The 24,975-nt window shown below is 39.7% G+C and overlaps 1 protein-coding gene across 1 annotated transcript in view; it reads right to left on the bottom strand.

Annotated features, from left to right (window-relative positions):
* The window catches only part of LOC126243215 (NADH dehydrogenase [ubiquinone] 1 beta subcomplex subunit 2, mitochondrial-like), a 32,765-nt gene extending 16,294 nt beyond the window's left edge, over positions 1–16,471 (bottom strand). Inside the window, exon 1 of the mRNA XM_049948147.1 lies at positions 16,288–16,471. Within this exon, the coding sequence (XP_049804104.1) occupies positions 16,288–16,394 (107 nt within the window). The 5' untranslated portion in view covers positions 16,395–16,471. The remainder of the gene's footprint in view (positions 1–16,287) is intronic.
* Between the last annotated feature and the right edge of the window lie 8,504 nt (positions 16,472–24,975).

The raw sequence follows: 24,975 nt of genomic DNA, 5'->3' as shown, positions 1-24,975 counted from the left end.
CACTCTCCATGCTACTCTATCCCTTGTAAGCTTCTTCATCTCCCAGTACCTGCTGCAGCCTACATCCTTCTGAATCTGCTTAGTGTATTCATCTCTTGGTCTCCCTCTACGATTTTTACCCTCCACGCTGCCCTCCAATACTAAATTGTTTATCCCTTGATACCTCAGAACATGTCCTACCAACCGATCCCTTCTTCTAGGCAAGTTGTGCCACAAACTTCTCTTCTCCCCAATTCTATTCAATACCTCCTCATTAGTTATGTGATCTACCCATCTAACCTTCAGCATTCTTCTGTAGCACCACATTTCGAAAGCTAGTATTCTCCTCTTAACCGAACTATTTATCATCCATGTTTCACTTCCATACATGGCTACGCTCCATACAAATACGTTCAGAAATGGCTTCCTGACACTAAAATCTAAACTTGATGTTAACAAATTTCTCTTCTTCACAAATGCTTTCCTTGCCATTGCCAAACCTACATTTTATATCCTCTCTACTTCGACCATGGTCAGTTATTTTGCTCCCCAAATAGCAAAACTCATTTACTACTTTAAGCGTCTCATTTCCTAATCTAATACCCTCAGCATCACCCAACTTAATTCGTCTACATTCCATTATCCTCGTTTTTCTTTTGTTGATGTTCATCTTATATCCTCTTTTCAAGACACTGTCCATTCTGTTCAACTGCTCTTCCAGGTCCTTTGCTGTCTCTGACAGAATTACGTCATCGGCGAACCTCAAAGTTTTTATTTCTTCTCCATGGATTTTAAATCCTACTCCAAATTTTTCTTTTGTTTCCTTTACTGCTTGCTCAATATACAGATTGAATAACATCGGGGATAGGCTACAACCTGCCTCACTCCCTTCCCAACCACTGCTTCCCTTTCATGCCCCTCGACTCTTTTAACTGCCATCTGGTTTCTGTACAAATTGTAAATAGCCTTTCGCTCCTTGTTCTACGTACATAAACTACAAAAAATACAAAGCAGTGTCCACTATGTAACTTATCGAATTCTGAACTAATTGTAAGTGTAGATTACATGCAAAAATGACAAAATAAGCTTCATCCACGAAAGTACAAATTAACATCAGATTTCATATGCTTCAGATCTGCTTACTGTGATGCTTATTCACAACTACTCCTTTCTACTTCAATAGTGTTGTTTGAGAGGCCATAGAATTCAGACTAGGGACCATCTCCTCAACCAAGATTGCAGGTATAATCTTATCAAGGCTTGGGAACCAGCACTGAGTTTACTTAAGAAGACTCTCAGCAAACAAAACAATCTGGTGACCTGGGCAGACAAAGCACCTACAACAGCGTTACAACAGGCACCGACACCAGCGTTTCCACATCCACTGATTCACAGGCTCAGCCTGTGGAGGGTGAGGATACAAGTCGGCCGCTCATTCTCTGGAGTTCAGTTCATCAGTTCATCAGCACATCAGACATCTCGCCATTGTCAGATATGTTAATTAACAACACTGTCCCAGTATTTGGAAGTCTGTGACAAGATCCTGGTATGTTCATATCCCATGGCATGAATCTTTGACAAACAGTGCTCTGTAACTGCTTGCTTGTTGGGATACATCACTTGAGTGTGCCTCTCATGTTCTCGTTAACAGTCTTCAACAGTGTGCACTGTCTGTTCAATACATGTCTTTCCACATTGACATGGAATCTGGTATACACCAGCCATCGACAAACCAAGAATATCTTTGACACATCTTAATAATGCTCGAGTTTTACTGGGCACGCAAAACAGTTTTTACTCGGTGCTTCTTCAATATGCATCCGATTTTTCCTGATAGTGCACCAGTGTACAGTATCAAGGCAGTGGCTGCCCCGTCCTCTGTGACTTCTTCAGTCTTCACAGCTTGTACTGTTGTGGTAGGGCAGAGAGCATTCCTCATCTGCCGTTCTGGGTACCCGTTTCTTTCAGAATACAATCCTGAAATGTTCCAGGTCTTTAGGCAGACACTCGGCATCTGAGATGGTGCACGCCCTGTGTACTAGTGTTTTTAGTACCACATTCCTCTGTGAAGGGTGGTGGCAACTGTCTGCATGCAAATACAGGTCAGTGCGCGTTTTCTCCCAGTACACACACAGGCCAAGGGTGCTGTCAGCTCTTCTCTTGACCATAACATCCAGGAATGGTAAATGTTCCTTCCACTTTGTCTCCATAGTGAATTTATGTTGGGATATGTAAGGAAGTCAAGGAGTTTGTTCCTCCCAGGGGGCCAGCATACAAACATGTCATCCACATAAAAAAAAAGAAGAAGAAGAAAAGAAAAAGAGCACGTGGGTTTCAATTTGGATTATGCCAGGGCTTCTTTGTCAAAGTACTGCATATACAAATTTGCGACCACAGGCGATAGTGGGTTGCCCTCTATGATTCCTTCCATTTGTTCATAGAGTTCTCCATTAAATGGAAAATATGTGGCGGTCAGGACATGCCTGAAAAGTTCAGTGGCCTTTTATTTCTCACCAATAAGCTAAAGTGGCTCTCATAGATAAGCCCAGGGGAATAACAAAACACCATTGAAACTCAACAGGATAATGAATCTTTCATCATGAAGTTGTTGAGGCATTTTAGAAAATTGACAGAATTGTAGATGTGATGAGTGCATTTACCAACATAAGGGCTCAGTACTTCCATCAGGTATTCTGCCAGAAAATATGAAGGCGCCCTAATGTTGCTGACATTGGGGCACAATGGCACCCCATCTGTATGAACTTAAGGGAGTCCATAAAGTCTTGGCAGTACAAATCCTTGAGGTAATAGATTCTTTGGGATCTCCTCCAGTAAATCCCTGTCCTTGAGAAGAGCCCTAGTCTTGTTCTCCATCATCTTTGCAGGGTCAGCATTGATCTTCCTATAGGGGTCGTCATCTAGCAACCTCTGCACCTTCTCAATGTAGCCATAGTGGTAAAGAGCAACAGTGGTTTTTCCTTTGTCTGCAGATAAGACAACAATCCGAGGGCACACTCCTAGGTCCTGAATAGCCCCCCCCCCCCCTCTCTCTTTGCTGGTAATGTTCAACTTCATGGACTTAGTTTTCATCAGAGCATGGCTGGTTTCACGACATACTTCTTCAGCCGGTAGTCGCACCGTAAACTGTTCAACTGCGCCAATGATGCCTGCAACCAGTATGAACTTAGGAGTGGGAACAAAATTAAGTCCCTTCTCCATAACAAACTGCATTGTCACTCAGCTCCATGTCAGTCAGATTGATAACCACCTCACATGGGGCCTCCAGTGATGGTTTGTCAGAAAGATGAGATAATTTTGATAGTTAGGTCTTGTGGCCTTCCTATGGGCAGAATCACCTGCCACCCTGGTAATGCTAAGTCCAGTCCCAGATCCCGGAATTAAAATAATTGATCAGTTGTAAATGCAGTCTAAACAGTTCCCGGGAGTTGTACTCAGGGTTTTGATGGGTAAAGAGCACCCTCCACATAGCAAGGCAAGGCTGACCCGCCTCTTAATTCTCCTGGTTGTTGCAGAGTCGATGCGATGCGTGACTTCAGCAAAGTTTCAGAAATGCAAGAGCACTCAGCAAATGGCATCTTTGGTGGTACAGCTGGTCAAATTTCTTCAGGCTATGATACATCTCTTCCCTCATAAAGGTACATGATGTGACTCTTCAGTTTCATCCAGCATATTTGTCAGCCAAACAGTCCACGTGTGTACTGCCAATTTAGTGTCCAACAGTCACAATGTTTTGATGATCGGACTTGTCTCCATCGAACTGAGTTTCCGACAGAAATGTTAAGCTCTTATTTGGGTAAATGCCCTCATCATATCTGCAATTTTATGGATTTTGTAAAAGGCCTTGACAACTTCAGGATGAAAGACTCGTATTCTGGTGAGTTTTGATACAATTTCATTATTCCCCAGAATGCCTCAAAGACAGTCACTAGCGCTTATTGGTCAGAAATTTGACGAGAAAGCCATGCATGGCCTTTTCAGGCATGTCCTGACTTCCACGCATTTTCTGTTTAATGGAGAGCACTATGAACAAACGGATGGAGTAGCAATGAGAAGCCCACATTGCCTGTGGTCACAAATTTGTATATAGACTACCTCGAGAAGAAAGCCCTGGCATTAACCAAATGGAAACTCACATTTTTCTTTCCTTTATGTGGACGACATGATCATCGTCTGGCCCAATGGAAGGGACAAACTCGACTTCCTTACACATTTGAACTCTGGACCACTGTATGTATCGGAAGAAAATGCACACTGACAGCTGCCACCACCCTTCACACAGGAATGGGATGATAAAAACTCTAATATACAGGACATGCACCATCTTGCACACAGAGAGTCTACTCCAGGAGCTGGAACACCTCAGAACTGTGATCCAAAAAAATGGGTATCCAGAATGGCAGAGATTAGATGTGCTCTCAACCCCATCACAACAGTACAACTAGTGAAGATGGAAGCAGTCATGGAGGAAGAGGCAGCCACTACCTTTATATCGTACACTGGCACACTATCGGGAAAAATCAGATGCATATGAAGAAGTACCGAGTAAAAATTGTCTTTTGCCCACCCAACAAAACACAAGCACTACTGAGAAATGTTAAAGATGATCTCGGTTTGTGGAGGGTCAGTGTATGCCAGTTCTATGTCAATATGGAAATACGTGTATTAGACAGACATGGCACACTGTCAGACATCATTACCAAGAACAAAGGAGACACACTCGATCTGATGTATCCCAACATGGTCGCAGAGCACTGTTTGTCCAAGACTTATCCAATAGAGTACAAACGTGTTCCATAAAAACACGGGAGAATGCCGGATATCAGTAACGTTCTGCCACGATATTTTGGCGCAGAGTCTTCTGGCCATCTTCAGGTGAATGCCACTGTAGTAGGACTGGCGAGTGCGTGCTGAGCTCCACTATTTAAAGCCTTCTGAGGTGACATCGCTCATGCGCTGCTCAGCGTGCGCATTCATAACGGCTCTGTGCGCTGCGCCTCGCGCCCTCCACTGTGAAAGCGTGGCATATCGGCATCAGGTCGATTTCCATCTTTATGCAGATAACTACGTCGACTATGAAGTTTCTCTATAACGGGATTCCAAGCAGAGTTTAGCTGATAACCACTATCTCGATTGATGAGAGTCTCGTTGTCAGACAATCTTATTTCCACACATTCATTGATAATCGAGCTCCAAAATTTTTGTGTCGTCGTAATTCATGGAATGGTCTGTGGAAATACAATGTTCGGCGATTGCGGACTTGGTGGGTTGGAGAAGGCGAGTATGCCGTCGGTGTTCCACAATGCGTTCCTGCACAGTTCGTGTCGTTTGCCCTATATATGATTTGCCGCATTCACACGGAATTTTGTAAACACCTGGTTTACGCAGGCCCAGGTCGTCTTTAACGGATCCCACCAGTGATGAAATTTTGGAAGGAGGACGAAAGATGACTCTCACTTGATGCTTTCTCAGTATTCTGCCTATCTGTGAAGAAATATTCCCAATAAATGGTAGATAAACAGTCGACCTGAAAGCCTCTTGCTCTTCCTTGTTCCGTCGTTTGTAGGTCTTCATCACTCTGTTCACTTGCCTAGGTGAAAAGCCATTCTTCAAAAATACTTTTTGCAGGTGTTCCAGTTCCGCTTGAAGACTGTTGGTGTCAGAGATAGTATGGGCACGGTGGACCAAGGTTTTGAGAACGCCCATTGTTTGTGCTGGATAGTGGCAACTAGTAGCTTGTAGATATAGGTCTGTATGAGTGGGCTTTCTGTACACCGAGTGACCAAGTGTGCCATCACTCTTCCGTCGCACCAAGACGTCTAAAAATGGCAGACAACCATCTTTCTCTATCTCCATGGTAAACTTTATGTTTTCATGTATGGAGTTCATGTGACGTAAAAATTCTTGGAGATGGTCCAGACCATGAGGCCACACTATAAAAGTGTCGTCAACGTACCGCCAAAATACTGTCGGTTTAAAAGTGGCAGAGTCGAGTGCTCTCTCCTCAAAATCCTCCATAAAAAGATCGGCCACCAGGGGAGACAAAGGACTCCCCATGGCGACACCATCAGATTGTTCGTAAAATTCGTTGTTAAATATAAAATATGTAGAGGAGAGAGTGTGCTCAAACAACGCTGTAAACTTTAGATGACGCGACTGTGTCTGTGCTAGCAAAAGGACTGAATTTTGCTCCCACACCTGATTCACTGCCACTAGTGGATTTCATCAGTGCCATCGAAGAAGCTGTACGCCGTCTTGATACAGATGAAGCGGAGGAAGTTCGTCGAGAGTCTTGCCATGTATTGACCAGGGGTGCACCAATGAAGAATAACATCTTGCCCATGGAGAGGATAGCCCTCAGTAACTTACGAGCAGATGTGGATACAGTAGTCTTAAAATCTGACAAAGGAAATGCTACTGTCCTCATGCCAAGGGTTGACTATATTAGTAAGATCAATGTTTTATTGTGTGATTCAACGTATCGCAAAATCGATAAGGATCCCACGAGCCGAGTAGTGCGAAAAACAGCAGAACTTTTATCAAATAGTTCTCTACCGAAGGAGGTTGTCAAGAGACTGAAACCAAACAGTTCAGTTCCACCTAGGCTACATGGACTGCCTAAGATCCACAAGGAAAATGTGCCATTACGTCCAAATGTGAGTAACATTGGAGCAGCCACCTACGACCTAGCAAAATTCTTGGCATCTTTGCTCAAACCAATGATAGGCAAGTGTGCACATCACATAAAGAATTCTGGTGATTTTATCAGTCGACTTCAGTCACTACAACTGCAAAGTAGTGACTTATTGGTCAGTCTTGATGTGGTTTCACTGTTCACAAAGGTGCCTCTGGTGGACTCACTACACCTCATTGGCAATATGTTTGGTGCAGACATTACAGCGTTGTTTGAGCACACTCTCTCCTCTACATATTTTATATTTAACAACGAATTTTACGAACAATCTGATGGTGTCGCCATGGGGAGTCCTTTGTCTCCCCTGGTGGCCGATCTTTTTATGGAGGATTTTGAGGAGAGAGCACTCGACTCTGCCACTTTTAAACCGACAGTATTTTGGCGGTACGTTGACGACACTTTTATAGTGTGGCCTCATGGTCTGGACAGTCTCCAAGAATTTTTACGTCACATGAACTCCATACATGAAAACATAAAGTTTACCATGGAGATAGAGAAAGATGGTTGTCTGCCATTTTTAGACGTCTTGGTGCGACGGAAGAGTGATGGCACACTTGGTCACTCGGTGTACAGAAAGCCCACTCATACAGACCTATATCTACAAGCTACTAGTTGCCACCATCCAGCACAAACAATGGGCGTTCTCAAAACCTTGGTCCACCGTGCCCATACTATCTCTGACACCAACAGTCTTCAAGTGGAACTGGAACACCTGCAAAAAGTATTTTTGAAGAATGGCTTTTCACCTAGGCAAGTGAACAGAGTGATGAAGACCTACAAACGACGGAACAAGGAAGAGCAAGAGGCTTTCAGGTCGACTGTTTATCTACCATTTATTGGGAATATTTCTTCACAGATAGGCAGAATACTGAGAAAGCATCAAGTGAGAGTCATCTTTCGTCCTCCTTCCAAAATTTCATCACTGGTGGGATCCGTTAAAGACGACCTGGGCCTGCGTAAACCAGGTGTTTACAAAATTCCGTGTGAATGCGGCAAATCATATATAGGGCAAACGACACGAACTGTGCAGGAACGCATTGTGGAACACCGACGGCATACTCGCCTTCTCCAACCCACCAAGTCCGCAATCGCCGAACATTGTATTTCCACAGACCATTCCATGAATTACGACGACACAAAAATTTTGGAGCTCGATTATCAATGAATGTGTGGAAATAAGATTGTCTGACAACGAGACTCTCATCAATCGAGATAGTGGTTATCAGCTAAACTCTGCTTGGAATCCCGTTATAGAGAAACTTCATAGTCGACGTAGTTATCTGCATAAAGATGGAAATCGACCTGATGCCGATATGCCACGCTTTCACAGTGGAGGGCGCGAGGCGCAGCGCACAGAGCCGTTATGAATGCGCACGCTGAGCAGCGCATGAGCGATGTCACCTCAGAAGGCTTTAAATAGCGGAGCTCAGCACGCACTCGCCAGTCCTACTACAGTGGCATTCACCTGAAGATGGCCAGAAGACTCTGCGCCGAAATATCGTGGCAGAACGTTACTGATATCCGGCAGTTCTCCCGTGTTTTTACGGAACAATCAGTACGCCGGGAAAGCTTTAAACATCACAGAGTACAAACATATCAAGATGTTTACACAGACTTCCAAATACTGGGACAGCATCGTTAGAGGGGCTGTAGAAATTTGCACCAGGGATGACCTCATTAACCGAGATTGTGTCTATAATCTTATCAAGGCTTTGGAACCAGTAATGGGTTTAATTACGGAGACTTTCAGCAAACAAAATGATCTGGCAACCAGGACAGGCAGAGCATACTCATGAATGCTACCACAGAAGCCGATGCTAGCATCTCAACATGCGCTATCAGGCGGCCGCATTGGTTACGCCCTGCATGGGAGAGGATAGAAGTTGGCTGTACATCCTCAGGAGCTCAGTTTGTCAGCACCTCACAATGAAGACATGTCTGATCCCTGAAATGTCAAGCCCGCTGGACACTACAAACTGGCATTACAACGATAGGCTGTTCAACTGACAAATACGCTGGGAGAAACTGAAGAAGCACAAACTTTCTACTGATTAACGACATCAAAATGGCATCAATGGCAAACAACCAATCAAATTATAAATTCTTAATGTTACAGTCAACATTTTGAATTTATAGCCTAATGCAATCTGTGATCTTGTTGCTAGATTTTATACCAAATTTACTGAAATAAAGAAATTTCATAAATTATGTGGTAAATGGCACTGCCATGTACAGTTTTAATAAGTGGATTAAACAAATATTTTTATTTTTATCGGGGGGCAAATAAATAGCAGATTCAAGGAAGTTTCTTTAGAAGTGATCAGTGTATTAAAATCAGAAAGGATTTTAAAAAGTTTTAAAAATCCATCTACTGCCACTAAGCTTAATCCTGCTTGTAATATCAAAACTGAATAGAAGATTACATCTCGATTTTATTACTGATGCTTTAACTACCACAAGAATAAGACAGTTTAACAATTCTATTTTTCAGACGGCAGATTGCCTAACTGTGAAACTCCATGATATTGAAAAGTTTGGTGTACTATCTGCACCCTTACGAAACCACTGCCGTGCCAACTTGACTGCAGAGTGAAAGACTTCACAGAGTATTAAACCTCCGACTAGAGCTTAAGCACTATTCCCTCAATCTTTACTCTGGCTGCTAGGACTGTGGGATAGCTAGGCACATGCAGCAAGGGAGGTAACGTGTCTGTTGAAAACGACCATTACAAAATGGTGCGCGACAACGGGTGCTGCCGATTCATGATAACACATATTTTCACACTGCAAATTTCGGAATGCAGGAGAGTTACACCATCTCAAGTGGAAGACACTCGAGTACCCACCCTACAGTCCTGATCCATCCCCATATGATTATCATATGCCCTCGGTCTCTTAAAACAGCCTTGAAGGGTCAACTATTCCTATTGGATGAGGATGTGCAGCACGCAATTATAAGACTTCTTCATACAGCAGGATATGGTGTTTTAGTAAATGGGTGTCTTCAACCTGGTGCACTGATGGGATGACTGCCTCAAAGCTCATAGGGATTTTGCATCATTGGTATACCAATTCTGGATTGTACGACCTTCGAATGGAAACTTTTTGATCATCCCTTATACTTCACGTACATCACATCACAGTCTGACAGTTGATATCAGGAGTCCAATAGTTTATGTGAACAGCCCACAGGTACAGGGAAGAAGTACAACAAAACAAAAACTGCAACCCAATTAGTAACAAGTTCAAAGATATTAAGCTCCAAAGGGCCAACCATTTGCTGATAATTATCTGAAGGTAAGACCGACATTCAGACACCTTGAGAAGCCGATAAAATCAAAGTAGAAATGAAGAAAACACTACACTTAGAAAGCTAGTCGCTACATTGCGATGGTAAGCATATTGGTAACAAAGAATATCAGGTGTTAGTCTTCAAGAACGAATGAAGAGAAGTGAAGGTGGAAACATTAGATCTACTAAATGGGAAAGCACATACTGCTGTCAAAGGAACAACAGCTGTTCTCAAAGAATACAGTTTACGGACGAGTGTAAAGATGACTGTTGCTGACGCTATGAATGTGAACACTGGAAGAATGAATGGTATCATAATTCAACAAAGACAGCTTGCTCAAAAGAAACTAGGAGAACCACAATTTATTATCTGGACACCATGTTCTTGGCAGTGCGCTTCACATAATAACGAATGGTGAACTTGGAGGAAATAACACATTCACCAAATATCAAGAATCCATTTATCCCAGAACTTGGCAAGAATTATGAGCAACTTAAGATGAATTTTTCAAGGTATTCAAGATGAGATTACTGAAACTTTGGAATGGGGTTGTGATATGAAGAAACTGGAAGGTTTCCCAAGTAGTCCAGTCAAATTGCAGATATACCTTGCAAAAGGTGGGGTAGAAGAGTTTATTTTTTCAACTCGTTCATATGGTTGGAAAGATTAGAAAACCGAGTTTTGCCAACAAAATTTCGCTTGGGAAAACTTTCTGCAGTCAAAAAACTTGAAAAATTTCGACCTTTTTTCAATTTTTTCAAAATATCTCAGTTTCATTTGCTCCTATCACTTTAATGTCTATTTTCTTTTTTAAAGAGCACAAAATTCTCTACAAATTTGATTGTTGCCATTTTTTTATACTCCCAATATCTAAGGCACTACAGCGCCTAAAAAAATACCAATTTTTCAAATTTTAAGCATAGTGGCAAGATACCTTATTTTTGAACACTATTTTTCTGTTTCTGTTTGTGTAGTATAAATACATTATACACTTTCAGGTATTCAATTTCTCTGTATGCAACATGAGGATTGCTGGGCACCCAACTATAGTGATTCTTACATCACTACCTCAAGTTCACTATGGGGCACCTCTGCCCTGGTATTTGTAAAACTAACTAACTAACTAACACACACACACACACACACACACACACACACACACACACACACACACAAATTTGTCTCAGGAAACTGAACTATTATTAGCTGCAATAGGCAACCTAATTAGGTAGGTAATTATTCTTGTGTATAAAAGCCACGCAGTTGACATTAAAAATAAGTAGCTTTATTACAATTAAAATGCATTGTCAGTTACTAAAAAATGTTGACAGTTCTGGGTGTGCAATACTTGTAATATCGCACTTTAGCACACTTGAGACAGATATGAGCATCATTTCCAACTTTTTGATGGGCCAGGTTCCTCAGTGTCACCAGAAATACCTTGAGTTACGGATTCATGGTCTGTACATAGAGTTGATCCCAGATTGACCTCTTCTTTAAACAGCGAGTCAGCCTCAGCAAGTTCGTTGATTTCGTCAGCGGTGTCCTCAACATCCTCCATAACATCTTCTTCACTGTCTTCATATAAAAATTTTGGCACGTTTTCACAGTTGACCCCAATACATTTCTTACAAATTGAAGAACATTTCAAACCCGCTTTTCTGCAGGAGCACGCTCCGCCACAGTTCAGCTTGCATGAGCATGAAACAATGTGAAGAAGTGCTTCAGGTGCTGGATCTTGGCTCATTATAATGGGTATTGGACCGTGGTCACTGTGATTCCAGCCACATTTCTCAGGAGGCTTCCAGTTTCCCATCCAACTTTGGACTTGTTCGTAAGTCCGCAATGAATGATGCGCAGCATCTTGTATAGGTGGCAACCGTGCAAGATTCAGTTTGCTTTTTGTGGCAGACTTGGCGAATAGCTGGTACCGCAAATGGTCTAGTGTGTGGGATCTGCTGACACCTCCACTATACAATGCGATAGGTAACCTGTTCTCCTGCTGTTATTATTTCTACACGGGTAGCATGTGGTTTATTGAACGTGCAAAGGGCTGAGGTTAGGTGTTCATTTTTTGCAACAATATTGCAGCACTTAATTTTTCCTTGACCAAAAAATGCGGATGTTGTATCACATCCGCTAAATGCGTAAGTGAACAGAACATATTCACTGTCAAACTAGTAAGCTGCAGTGGAAAACCACTTGTCTTCTGCATTTCTTCTTCCTGGCTTTAAGAAAAATAAGTTTTCAATGCCGTGCCCCAAACCGGTCATGAGCACAAGCAGGTCAACATCTTCTCCTACAATGACAACACTTCCAAAATCTTTGGTTCTTGAAATGGCAGATGTTACAATCATAACGTCAGCATCTTCTTGTGCCTGGAGCAATTCAATGCTACACTCCAGAAATTCCTTTTTAAGAAATGTCATCAAACGCATCTTGTTTCGTTCGTTGTACAAGAACTTGTCCTGAGGGACTTGGTTCACCATCTCTGATTCAACCACAACATCAACTGAAGAATGTTTTTTGGACCTACGAATCCTCTCAGCACTCTTTGTGCTACATTTGTCTCCCTCACATGGATGCCCATCAAATACAATAGAAAATTGAGATCCAAAATGATTTTGCAGGTAAGAAACATAGCTTTGGGCTATTGACTTGAAGCAAACATTTCGAGTCCAAGTCACTTTGTGGATAAGGTACCATCCATCAATGACAAAAAATTTACTCGGGCCACCTGACTTCACATCTTCCACTGGAACGAAGGCCAAAGAATAAATATGCTTTTGTCTGCTAAAGAACAATTCCTACATACTTTTTCTTATAACTGATCATTAACGTCAATCAACTGTAGAAAATGTACAGCACCTGCATGCAATCGTATTACATATTGTAACACAAATAAACTTCACGCAATCCGACGTGAATGTGTTTGTAGTTACTGAATATGATGCTGTTTGTCCTGGCCCTGCAGCAGAGTGAGATGGTACATTCCAATGAATAACATGATGAGTAATATGTTTATACCACACAAATAGAAACTGAAATAACAGTGTTCAAAAATTAGGTAATTTGCCACTTTGCTCGAAATTTGAAAAAAAATGGTATTTTTTGACATGCTGTAGTGCCTTAGATACTGGGAGTAGAAAAAAATGGTAAGAATCAAATTTGTAGAGAATTTTGTGCTCTTTAAAAATGAAAATAGACGTCAAAGCGATAGGAGCAAATGAAACAGATGTATTTTGAAAAAACTGAAAAAAGTCCGAAATTTTCGAAGTTTTTTGACTGCAGAAAGTTTTCCCATTTGTTGGGAAAACTTCGTTTTCTAACCTTTCCAACAATATGAACGGGTTAATAAAATAAAATCTTCTACCCCACCTTTTGCAAGGTACAGGCTTTTTTTTCTGACAGTTTCACTGGAATATAAGGTTAAGCTTCAGAAAATACCAAATGTTAAGTGACACAAGACAGAACTCCCGAGCAATACAGGCTCTTTCGGCATTTGTTCTTATACCAGAGAGAAGAGACTCACTATTCCAATTCATAGGATCATCTCTTACAAATAAGCAGATCATTAGTTTAATGACCGTGTGTAGCATGCACATGACTATCAGAAGCTGCGCAGCAGCTCACTGGTTCATGGAAAACCATTAAACTGCGTGAAAAAGTTTTGGAATCAAGAACCATCAAGGCTATCAGTTCTCGGTGTGCAGAACAGGCAATCAACTGTCTTCAAGATCTTAATATCTATTGTAAAATGAAGCAGAAAATTTTGTTTGCATTAATTTTGTCCAGCCAGACACAAGAGTGATGCAACATTTATCATATTTATACTTATAAGTTAATAGTTTTGTATTTATTTGTAATTTGTATGTCATAAATAAGAATAAAGTATGGAAAAAATTGATTTCTTCTGGTTGGGGGTGATAATTTTCCGAAACTAAAATAACTGAATATCTTTTCATTATCGTTGAACAAAAGTTCATCAGTTTATGTCAAGACATGGGGTTACAAAAAAACTCATATCCCTATAAAGAGAAGAATATTAGTTTAAAAAAAAAAAATTGAGGTTCATCACTATGAAACAAGAAACTGCCAAAAACTAAGAACAGTTCACATGACAAGACATTACGAGAAAAGTTCAACACACATGGGAACATACCTATTCAACTGCCTTCCAAATGATATCACCCAAATAAAGAACATTAATGCCTTGCACCACACAGTCAGAGAAATATTGTAGAAAACTCAATTTTACTCCTTAAACGAATTTTCTGTTTGTTGGAAGGTAAATTTTAAATAATTATGCATGAACAAGTAGAAAATACACGTAACTGACATGAAATTTTGATAAACAACATGTATGCAAATTTAAACACAGGGAATTAGTCATAACTTTAAAGAATTCAAAACGTTAGGGCCTATACAATGCCATCCATTTATTATGCTGCAATCTGTTTTATACAGACACTGAATTGTATAGTACACTACATAAATGTCATTGTAGTAATGAACTTTTACCAGTGATAATATCGGAAACATGTGATAAATGCTGTAAACAACATTGTGACAATGTGAGATCAGTGGCAATTTTTTCAGTCTAAGCTACAAATCAGTGTGTCACCATGACCAGGTTTATTTAGTTCCACATTTGCTGGCTTTGCCAACCCACAACCTAACTGTCACCTTGCAACCTAACCTAGACCTCGGGCAAAGCTACAGATTAGCCTGTCACCACAACCAATTTTTTTGCTTTCATTTTTGTTGGCTTTTTTTTCAACAAGCCTGTAAATATCCACACCAACAGGTAACATCACTTTAGCCATTAGCATTCTATCAGTGATCCAAGTGGATGACTCACATTGCTTGACCCCAAACAACATGTATCAATTGAAATAGTCTACATCAAATGACTGAATAAAATTATGTTTCTTTTGTTTTGGAACATCAGTTATGTACATTAAGAACTATGGGACTACACATTTCATGTTCTCTCTTTTTGAGTTTAATTTTCTTCTGCGCTACTCTTAGTAAAATACCCTCCTCATCTGTTGTTATTAACAAACAAAAATACACTTATGTTAAATGACAACGATCCTGAAATAGCCAGCTGCAAATTTTATAACAAACCTCCATACAGCATAAATAACTGAAAAATAATGTCTACATTCAAATAAAAACTAAGATGTCACCTGGTCTCAGCCTGTCGTCACAATGTAAATGAATTCTTGGAGCCAAGTATACATGTTAAAATCTACAAATCCATTAAAATATCATTTGTCTACAGATCCCATACAACATCATGTAATGATGTGCTGGCAACTCTAATTTTTGTTTATGAGTAAATACAGAAACACTTTGCAGTAACAGCATGTGTATATTGATGAATCCAATTCTAGAAATAGTGACCAAAGGATGAAAAATAATTTTTAAAAAATGTAATCCCCACCGTTGCAAGGGGTATTTATAATGTTGAAATATCCTTATCACGATGTTATGACCCATGGAGTACAGTTACAGAAAATACCACTAGGATAATTCTTCTGTTTTCCACTGTCACTTGTTTTAAAGGAAACAAGAGTTGCAAGTGATGTTATATGTAACAACGTCAAATTTTTATCTACTGGTCTGATACGAACATCTTATTCTTGTAGTGTTCTTGCACACGTTAGTTTGGCTTTTGCTATACACTTAATTGTTTCATATCACAACATAACAATGTCTTGCAGCCAACATCTGACTTTTTCTAGTCACATCTAAATCATGATGGCATCTGGACTTAAAACATTAAAGTTTCCGCGAACAAAATACAGTATTTGCATAAACCGTTGTTTCTATCTCGATTTCATGCTAACGTATTTTGATGGGCGTGTATTATTTGAAAGTAAACTTGCACCAATGTTTTCGCACAGACATGAAACGTTTACCCTTGCTGGCAACCAAGTACAAAATGACTTCTTCAGAAACGGATGGTTTATTTCTCTTAGTAAGTATACATTTTCCTTGAGTTCATGAACTTCAATGGAAACAACTGTCACCAAAACTGCATGTCACAATTTCTGCTATAAAACGTAAGCCTTACAAATATACACTGCAACTGGACTAAAAGTGCATCAACAACTGAAACACTCTCCAACCGAGTTTTTCATAAACACCTGCTATACATTTTGCGATCTACAGTGACTGACGTCTGACTATTTTGATGATAAGCCCGGAACATCGAAAAAATGCTTGTAAAAAAAAAAATCGTCTGCTTCATTTAGAATGCCTTATTACCTCACTATGCCTACGCAAAGTTACTTACTCGCCACCGCCATTTAGAGGTGGTTTCAGCATAAACGTACGCCTCTGTATACTCTTCGAAGTTGACGCTAATCTCCGACACAGCAACAATCCCCTAGACGAAAACATTTTCACCTCCTCCTTCTACGAGGTCATTAACAACAGACACCCAGATCTTCGGGGGAGCAAAATATCAAACATCTTAAACGTTGGAGACCTTCCGTATATCTACAACGATTCGCAGCAGTTCGTCACCAGACTGCGCGATCAATCCAACAAGAAACTGAAATGAGTACGGTACATCTGGCGTTAGGATGAAACTGACCGATTGAATATGACGTGAACGTAAACATTTAGGCTACACTGCACATCAGTCTGTTATTGGGACCTTCATTTGGCATTCGTTGACTTCGCCAACTCACAATCAAATCATCACCTTTCAGCCTAACCTAGAGCTCGGACGACACCACAGATCAATCTATCACCACCACCAAGTCGACCAATTACTGCCAAACACCAGTTGTACCGTACTCATTTTAGCGACTCATTTGAAACAGTTGATACACGTCCGACTGTATTTCCAAGCCATATCCATAAAAATTTCAATACTACACAAAAAATTATCTAACGGATAGTTTACACGACGACATTAGGTTGCGCTACTCATTTCGCGCAAATGGTAGACATAGTGACACTACTGTAACTTCTTCAGTTTTAAGTGCCGGGATCGTGTCTGAATAAAAGTTTTGGCAGCCATAGGAGTAGTTGCGGAGTCAAAATTTGTCTGCGTAAGAAATTAAATAAGAAACGTATTGCCCAAAGAAAAGAAGTCAGCTAGGTTTCTCAACGACTTTGCTGAAAGAAGTTGTTGTGGGAGATCCAAGAAGTTATTTCACTCATCTGAGAATATCACTGGAACGGTTCACGTTTCTAACGCAATAAGGAAGAAAGACACTGTAATGCGTGGAGCATTGTCGGCAGGGCAGAAACTACAGTTCACAATGCCTTTCTTGGTGAGTGGGGATTCGCATTCGTCTCTTCAGTGCCTATACTTCGTTCCAACAGATGCCAAATTAGGTCCAGCTGTTTTTGATGTCATCTATATGGGGATTTAGAGAACAAAAAGTACATTTACAAACAATTGCAGCGCGGAATACCATTACAACTCAATATAATGTGGCGTCATACTACAAGGTGATGGCTTTAGACAGACAGTCCTCCTCCTTCGCTCAATACTTCTTTAGCACCAGTAACACATTGCCCTGAGTGGTAATATTCTTTCTTTTAGCTCTCAGCCAAGAAACGCATTCGCTTAGCATTAATTAGCGATTGGATTGCTTCTGTAACTTCAGTGTTGTATTGTTCTGGCAGCTTCCGCATTTGCGTCACAATACTCTTGTTAAAGTGGCAATTTCATCATGCTCCTCAGGCTGTTGTGTGATTACTCTGTCTTCGTGCCCTGTCACCTCGCTAACTGTGAGCCGCTACAGAAACAATGAACATTGTCATTGATTTTTCTTGAAGTGGGCGTCTATGGTTTTCTTACTGTGTTCTCCGATGCCAGAAAATTTTCTTCATCATTTGCTTTATCATCATCCTCAATGGGAAAAAACAAGACTGTTACAGCCTGAGTTGAAGCGCACCTGATTATAATTTGGTACCATTCTACTGAATCTCTGGATACATAATCCTAATTATTTTTGATAGGCACCTCGGCCTCAGGATGAATTGCAGGGTACAGCGGAAAAGCTTGAAATCTAATGGAACTTAGCAAGTAGTACTCTAAAACTGGCAGCAGAGCCCAGACCTCTCGGCTTGCTGCAAGATACAGTTTTATTTGGCGATGACGCTTTAATGTTGGGATCATGTTTAATGAGGCCTAAAGGAAGCAATCAAAGTTGGTCAGTGAGGTCTTATTCAAAGCAAGCATGATCCACTGAGTTTCAACGAAAGGTTATTCACTTATAGACTGTCGAGAGTCTGTGGTATTGTGAAAAAGGTGTTTGGAATACTAGTTTCCAAATTTCGCTTGTATGAAAAATCTGAGATAAGGAAAGGATAAGTGCTTTACTTCAGTTTCTATAATAATATGTCACATCGCCAACAACTTTAATCTTGCTACAGTTAAGAGCTCCTTTAAGCCATATGGACAAAGAATCTGGCTCATTTATTTTATGATGATTCCTCGTCCTGAGAACACATTCTTAAGTATCGCAGATAAGCATAGTATACTATTCTATGGAAAATATATATATATATGATACTTAAGAATATGTTCTCAGAACGAGGAATCACCGTAAAATAAATGAGTCAGATTCTGTGTCCATATGGCTTAAAGGAGCTCTTAACTATAGCAAGATTAAAGTTGTTGGTGATGTGACACATTATGTGACGACCCTGTAAAATGGATTCATATCCTTCAACAGTTAACGTTTTCGCAAGTGCAGTAAGACCACCGTACCCTAAACGCGAAAAACACCTCCCCCCCATACCGCAACACTACTTCTTCTGTATTTCACTGTCAGCACTACACATGTTCTCAGGTAATGTTCTCCAGGCATTCATCAGACCCAAACCCTTCCATTGGGCCACCAGACGGTATAGAGTGATTTATCATTCCAAATCACTAGTTTCCATCTAACATTCTGCACGGTGTCTGTTGTTCTATGTCGTGTCTCCCTACCACTTTCGCGCAACGACGCTCTGAGCGTGTTTTTTTTTTTTTTTTAGGGAATTGACTAGTTTGAACCTGGGACCTGTTGCTGGTAAGGAGACGCCAGACCACACATGACATATAGAGGTCAGAAGAGTTCAGTGAGACTAGCGATGATATAACCAAATACTTAATGATTTCAGCGTCAGCTCCACTGCACTCCTTGTAAAAGAATCTTAATACTAACTAAATTTAGTGGAAGGGGTTCAAGGCTTTCCTATTTTTAGTTAGCTGGTAAAATAACGTCGAAAGAGCAGTTAAGTTTACCATTGGAAATTTTATTCTACTCACAAAACATTGTTTATAAATTGCACTATTGATAAAAGGAAATGTTTTAATACAGGATGATAAAAACCAACTGTGTTCAACAAAAATGTGATCGCATATTCTCTGAATGGGTTTCCAAGTTCTACAATGGATCAAAGGATGACCTATGCCATATCACATCTATAATCTAGATTTAAGTTAAGTTTAATAAAAGAGAAAATTATCAAAATGGTCTACAGTGACCCTCAATTATCTTAAATTACTTATCTATCTTGTCGTAAATTACAGTGGCTGATGTGGCTTCTCAATGATTATATAACAGAAAAATCATCACGTTTCAGATTTTTTCCTTCACGTAGCAAATGTGAATACCATGAGCTTTAATTGACGATCGACACTAGTATTGCGCAAAACGGGGGTGTAACAGATGAGACTTCTGCAGTTCTGAGTGAAGCTTTATGCGCTGTTATGCGGCATCGAGTGCGTTCATTACCTAGTCATTGGTTATCCAGCGTCTGAGGGCGGCGGGTTTAAAAAAATCTATCTGGCTGTGTTTTCATCTGACCAATCAGGGTCTCAATGTTAACCTTAAGCTCCACCTACAAAAATTCTGTCTATCCAATGAGAAACGTTATACTTTTCGTGGTGGGGCAATGTTTTGAAAGTTTGCAACGTAACAGACACGCGAAAAAGTCTCACGCTAAAACTTGCAGCTGGTGTGGCCCTTTTAGTGTTATCGTAAGATCTATACTGTTCTTCTGGAGGGCTCTATCTTTTAACATGGGCTAGGGGGTGGTCCTGGCGGTTACTTTTCATGGTGGGGCAATGTTTTTAACGTTTGCAACGTAACAGAGACGCGAAAAAGTCTCACGCTAAAACTTGCAGCTGGTGTGGCCCTTTTAGTGTTATCGTAAGATCAATACTGTTCTTCTGGAGGGCTCTAGCTTTTAACATGGGCTAGCGGGTGGTCCTGGTGGTTAGCTGGCGACGTGGGTGTCCGTCCTTTATCGTAGGGCCTTCTAGCTTAACATGGTTCTGCTCTCGGCTTCTGTACTTATTTCTCCCCTCGGAACAGCGTCTGTGTCACGGTTGGAAGGTATGACATGCATTTAGGTATTCTTGTGTTAGTCTGAGGTATTCCATTTGCTCACTCGTTACTCGTATTACTTTGGTTAATTTAATGTCACGATTTATTCGGAGCTATGTGACATACTACTGGATTTGCTTATCATGTCAGGGTTTTCATGGAAGGTGTTGGATTTGCCTGACAACTTACATATCACCACCCTTCGAACTTAATTTTTGCACTGAAGTTAGGCAATGATTGAATCGTTGTCTAAGTCAGTCAAAAATTTTCCTTTATCTAAATTTGTTGCCTACTGTTCAGTCACGTTATTCTGGTTCTATGCTAGTTTGTATCACTAATTTATATTTTTATATTCTTTCACATTATTCTCAAAAATATATTTATACTGACAAGAGAAGAGTATTTTTATACTATTATTATTATTATTAATTTTTAATTATTTTCTTTCTTTATTTAAGTGTGAAGTTTGTTTTTTGAGAAGTTTGTTATCGAAAGTGAGGAGTCTTTCACATCGATTTTCGTAGAAATATTTTTTTATAAATGTAGTAATTAAGTAAAATCTATTCCTAACACATTTTCTAAATATCATGTACAAGTAAAATGTTTTTGTTTCTAGAACTCATTTCAACATTGTTACACTAACAAATAAGAATTATTTCCAAGAATTGCTTTGACAAAGAAATATACATACACAAGTATTGAGATATTATCCTAACAAATGGTACAAATGTTAAAAAAAGGGAAAACATCCAACAAGATAATTTTTTATTCTTTGTGTTTATAAGGAGAAAATAAGTAAAATATAGTTATTGTTTTATTTTTATTAGGAGAAAATAAGTGGCAAATCGTTTTAGTGTTTACTATGCCTTACTTTTGTTCTTTATATACTGTCCATTTCAGAACTAATGACTTATTTTTATCGATAGTCTATTTTTTACTTAAGTCCATAGTCAATGACTGTTATTTTGTAGTTTATTAGCTGTCTGGTGTGCTTAACTTATTTAGTTTTTCACATGTTTCTTTTTGCACAATTCCTACATCACATAATTTGATTTCACACTTTCACACAATCCTATGAATGTTTAAGCATGTGGTTGGCAAATGTTTTTGCATGAAGGTGATGGACTTGAGCGAGATGGATGTGGGCAAGTATTTGATGTACAGCTTCGTTCGTCGTTTCTTGTTGGCTTTGCAAGTGTGTGTTGCTGTTGTGAAGGTCCCATAATGGAATGGTGCTGTGAGTGCAGAATCTCGTAGTTTACTCGCTTTGTATGCGTGAAAGTCATCGTTATGTGTCGCTGAAAGCGGTCGTTTTTCGTTGTAATACTTCGCAGACGACTAGTTTACAATAGTATAGGGATTTGGGAAGGTATGTCGTCTATTCTTCACCTATCTTCTTTCTTCGTCTCAATCTTGCGAATCTTCAACTTCTGTTCTTCCTGCTTTTTCTCTGCTTCTTACTTGCTTCTTGGTTCTTCTTTGGGCAGGATATGGAAATATCTGTTGATAACTAGTCGCTTTGATATTCTCCTCTTAGTAACAGTTTGATAAATTGTTTGGGCGTATCATTTTTACTTTGTCGAAGTTTGCTTCAGTTTCGTGAATCAGCGTGCTGTTTAATAGCAGTAGTGTGACTTTTACACATATTTTTTTGCCAGTGGTGGCTTGCCCAAGCGGTCTTCTCGATGGGCCGTTTTTTGCTCGCTCCACTGAGTCGGCGTTCCAAGACCCTCTTGGCCTTCCGTGTTCTGTCCCAGCAGGGTTCCACTTAGCGGGCAGATTTACTGCCCACTTCGGCTACAAGGGTCCTCTGTTGGTCTCGCTGTCCTTTCCCTTCTCTCGATGCTTCTGCCTTGTAGGAATCATGTCTTGCTAATTATGTCCTTTTCTTTCTTGATACTTCTCGTGTTGCAACTTGTGGGTCGTTGCATCTGGTCTTTGCTGGAGTTTTTACAATGGTTCTTACAAAAAGTTTTACTTATAATCATCTAACATATGTCTAGTACCTACATTTTTTTATGCCTTCTTAAAAAGCTTTACAAATTTTGGCGCCCTTTCCATGTTACAATTCTAAGATATTTTGAGTCTTAACTTCTTCAAGAATCCTCAAATTCGTTTTTTATTTTTGTGTAGAGTCGTGGTGTATAGCATTTTAATATTTCATGCTGTTAGACTATCTATGCTTTATCCCTTTTTATTTTTGTTTTTGTTTTTATTGAAACTACTTTCTTTTTGCCACCTTCCCCTCTCTTCATTCTTCTTCCTCCTGACGATCTTATCTGCAACATAATCTTGAAATATTGTGCTGATTATTTACCAGGATTAAATTAATCTTCAAACTTTTTGATATGGCTCACATGGTGAAGTCCTAAGTTTTTGCCTGTTTTTGGGTTCATTAGTTCCACAGCATTATCATGAGCAATTCGGCTAATTATGACAGGTCCTTTGTATGCAGCCTAAAACTTATGGATTTTGTGTTTCTGTTTGCTGGAGAGATGGTGTGTTTTTACAAATACTTTCTGGCCTACTGAGAATGTTCTTTTAATTGCTGTTCTATCTCCTCTTTCTTTTCTTTTAATGGCTGCCTTTCTGATGTTGGAGAGTGCTGCTGCTATGACTTGTTTGTGCTGTATACGTGGTACAATAGGAAATCTAACATTTTCTCTGGTTATGTTTGGGGGTTCAATATTTTTAAGTACAGTAACTGGAGGTAGTAGTGTAGTGCTATGTGGCATTTCTATTATTACTTCTTGAAAATCTTTAATGTATGTATCCCAAGTGTTGTGTCTTTTGCCTGCATATAATCGGCATAAAGTGGCTCTGTCCTTCATAGATCGTTCAGCTGGATTTACACTAAGTTTGTACTTAGATATGTAGATGGGTTTTATTTTGTGTTGTTTTAACGTGTTCTGCCATTGCACTGATTTGTATTGTGGGCCATTATCCGAAATTATTCGTTCCACTCGACCTACTTGTCTGAGAAATTCTTGTCTAAATGCTTTACTTATAGTAAGACCTGTTGCCCGTTTTAATGGTGTCAAGGTAACATATTTATAAGTAAGTTCCAAAACGACAAATATGAAAATATATCCATTTTTTGTGTGTGGGAGGGGCCCCATCAAATTTGTTGCAGCTATTTGTTTTAATTTTTTAGGGATTATTGGAAACATAGGTGGTTTGGTTTGGAAAGTGACGTGTTTAGCCCTCATACATTTTTTGCATTTGACTAATACTGTTCTAATTCGTCTTTCCATATTAGGAAAATGGCTCGTTTGTTTTATTTTTAAAAAGCATTTCTTTGGTACAAAGTGGCCATTACTTAAATGTGTATACCATTTGTACTTATTAATTAGTTCATCTGGGATATAAATTAACCATTCATTCGTTGCAACATTTCGTCTAAAAAATAAAACATTGTTTTTTACGAGATAGTGCTAAATCCTTACTTCTCCACTTGTGTTTGATTCCTAGTATTTCGGGATCCTTGTCCTGTTCTTTGCCTATGTTTTTCAATGCTGTCGTAATGTAGTTTTCGAAAGGTACTTGTTTCATGTAGTACATTGTAAACTGGTCTTCTGCTGCTTCCAAACCTATGTTATTGTATGCACCCTGTGGACATCTTGATAAAGCATCTGCTAATACATTCGCTGGTCCTGGTATGTGTGTAATAGTGAAGTCAAATTCTTGCAGTATTAACATCCATCTGGCTAACCTCCCATGAGTTAGTTTGGCGGATAACAGAAATTCTAATGCTTTGTGGTCAGTGTATACTTTTGTTTTTCTTCTGAATAGGAAGTATCGAAAACGTTGGAAGCCCAATGCAATGGCCAATGCTTCCAGCTCCGTGACTGAATAGTTTTTCTCGCTTTTTGTGAGTACCCAACTGGCAAATGCAATTTTTCTATATGATCTTAGCCCTGCCTGTTCGTATTCTTGGAATAAAACAACTCCTAAACCTGTTTTAGCGCTATCAGTGGCCATACAAAAATTTTGTGTTAGATCAGGATGTGCTAAAATCGGTGCTGTTGTTAGTGCGTTTCTCACTTTTAAAAATTCTTCATTGGCTTGTTGATCCCATACCCATGGCGTGTTTTTTCCAGTCAATGCACATAGGCATGGTGTTGCGAGAGAGTCGATTCAAATAAATTTTTTATAGAATCCGGTGAGACCTAGAAATCCTCTGAGAGTTTTCTTATTATATGGAGTACAGAATTCTTTGATTGCCGTTAGTTTTTCTGGGTCGGGCATTACCCCTTTCTCTGAAATTATGTGTCCAAAAATTTGACCTCTCGCCTTCCAAATTCGGATTTTGTTATATTTACTGTGACCCCATGCTCTTTTATGATCTGTAAAAACTGATTTAATGTGTCGTTGTGATGTTTCCAAGAGGGTTCTGCTATAATCACATCATCAACATAACAAGTAATTTTTTGTAAAATTTCAGGACTGAGTATAGTATTAAATCCCCTAATAAACGCTGCTGATCATATGTTTAAACCAAACGGCAATCGTTTTTACTGGTAACATCTACCGAATACGATAAATGCTGTAAATTTTCTACATTCTGGGGCCAATTCTATTTGCCAGAAACTACTCCGTAAATCAATTGATGAAAATATCTTAGCACCATGGAAGTTTTGTAT

The sequence above is a fragment of the Schistocerca nitens genome, chromosome 1 (assembly GCF_023898315.1).
Source record: "Schistocerca nitens isolate TAMUIC-IGC-003100 chromosome 1, iqSchNite1.1, whole genome shotgun sequence".
Taxonomy (NCBI): Eukaryota; Metazoa; Arthropoda; class Insecta; order Orthoptera; family Acrididae; genus Schistocerca; species Schistocerca nitens.
This window is presented reverse-complemented; position numbering and strand designations above follow the sequence as displayed.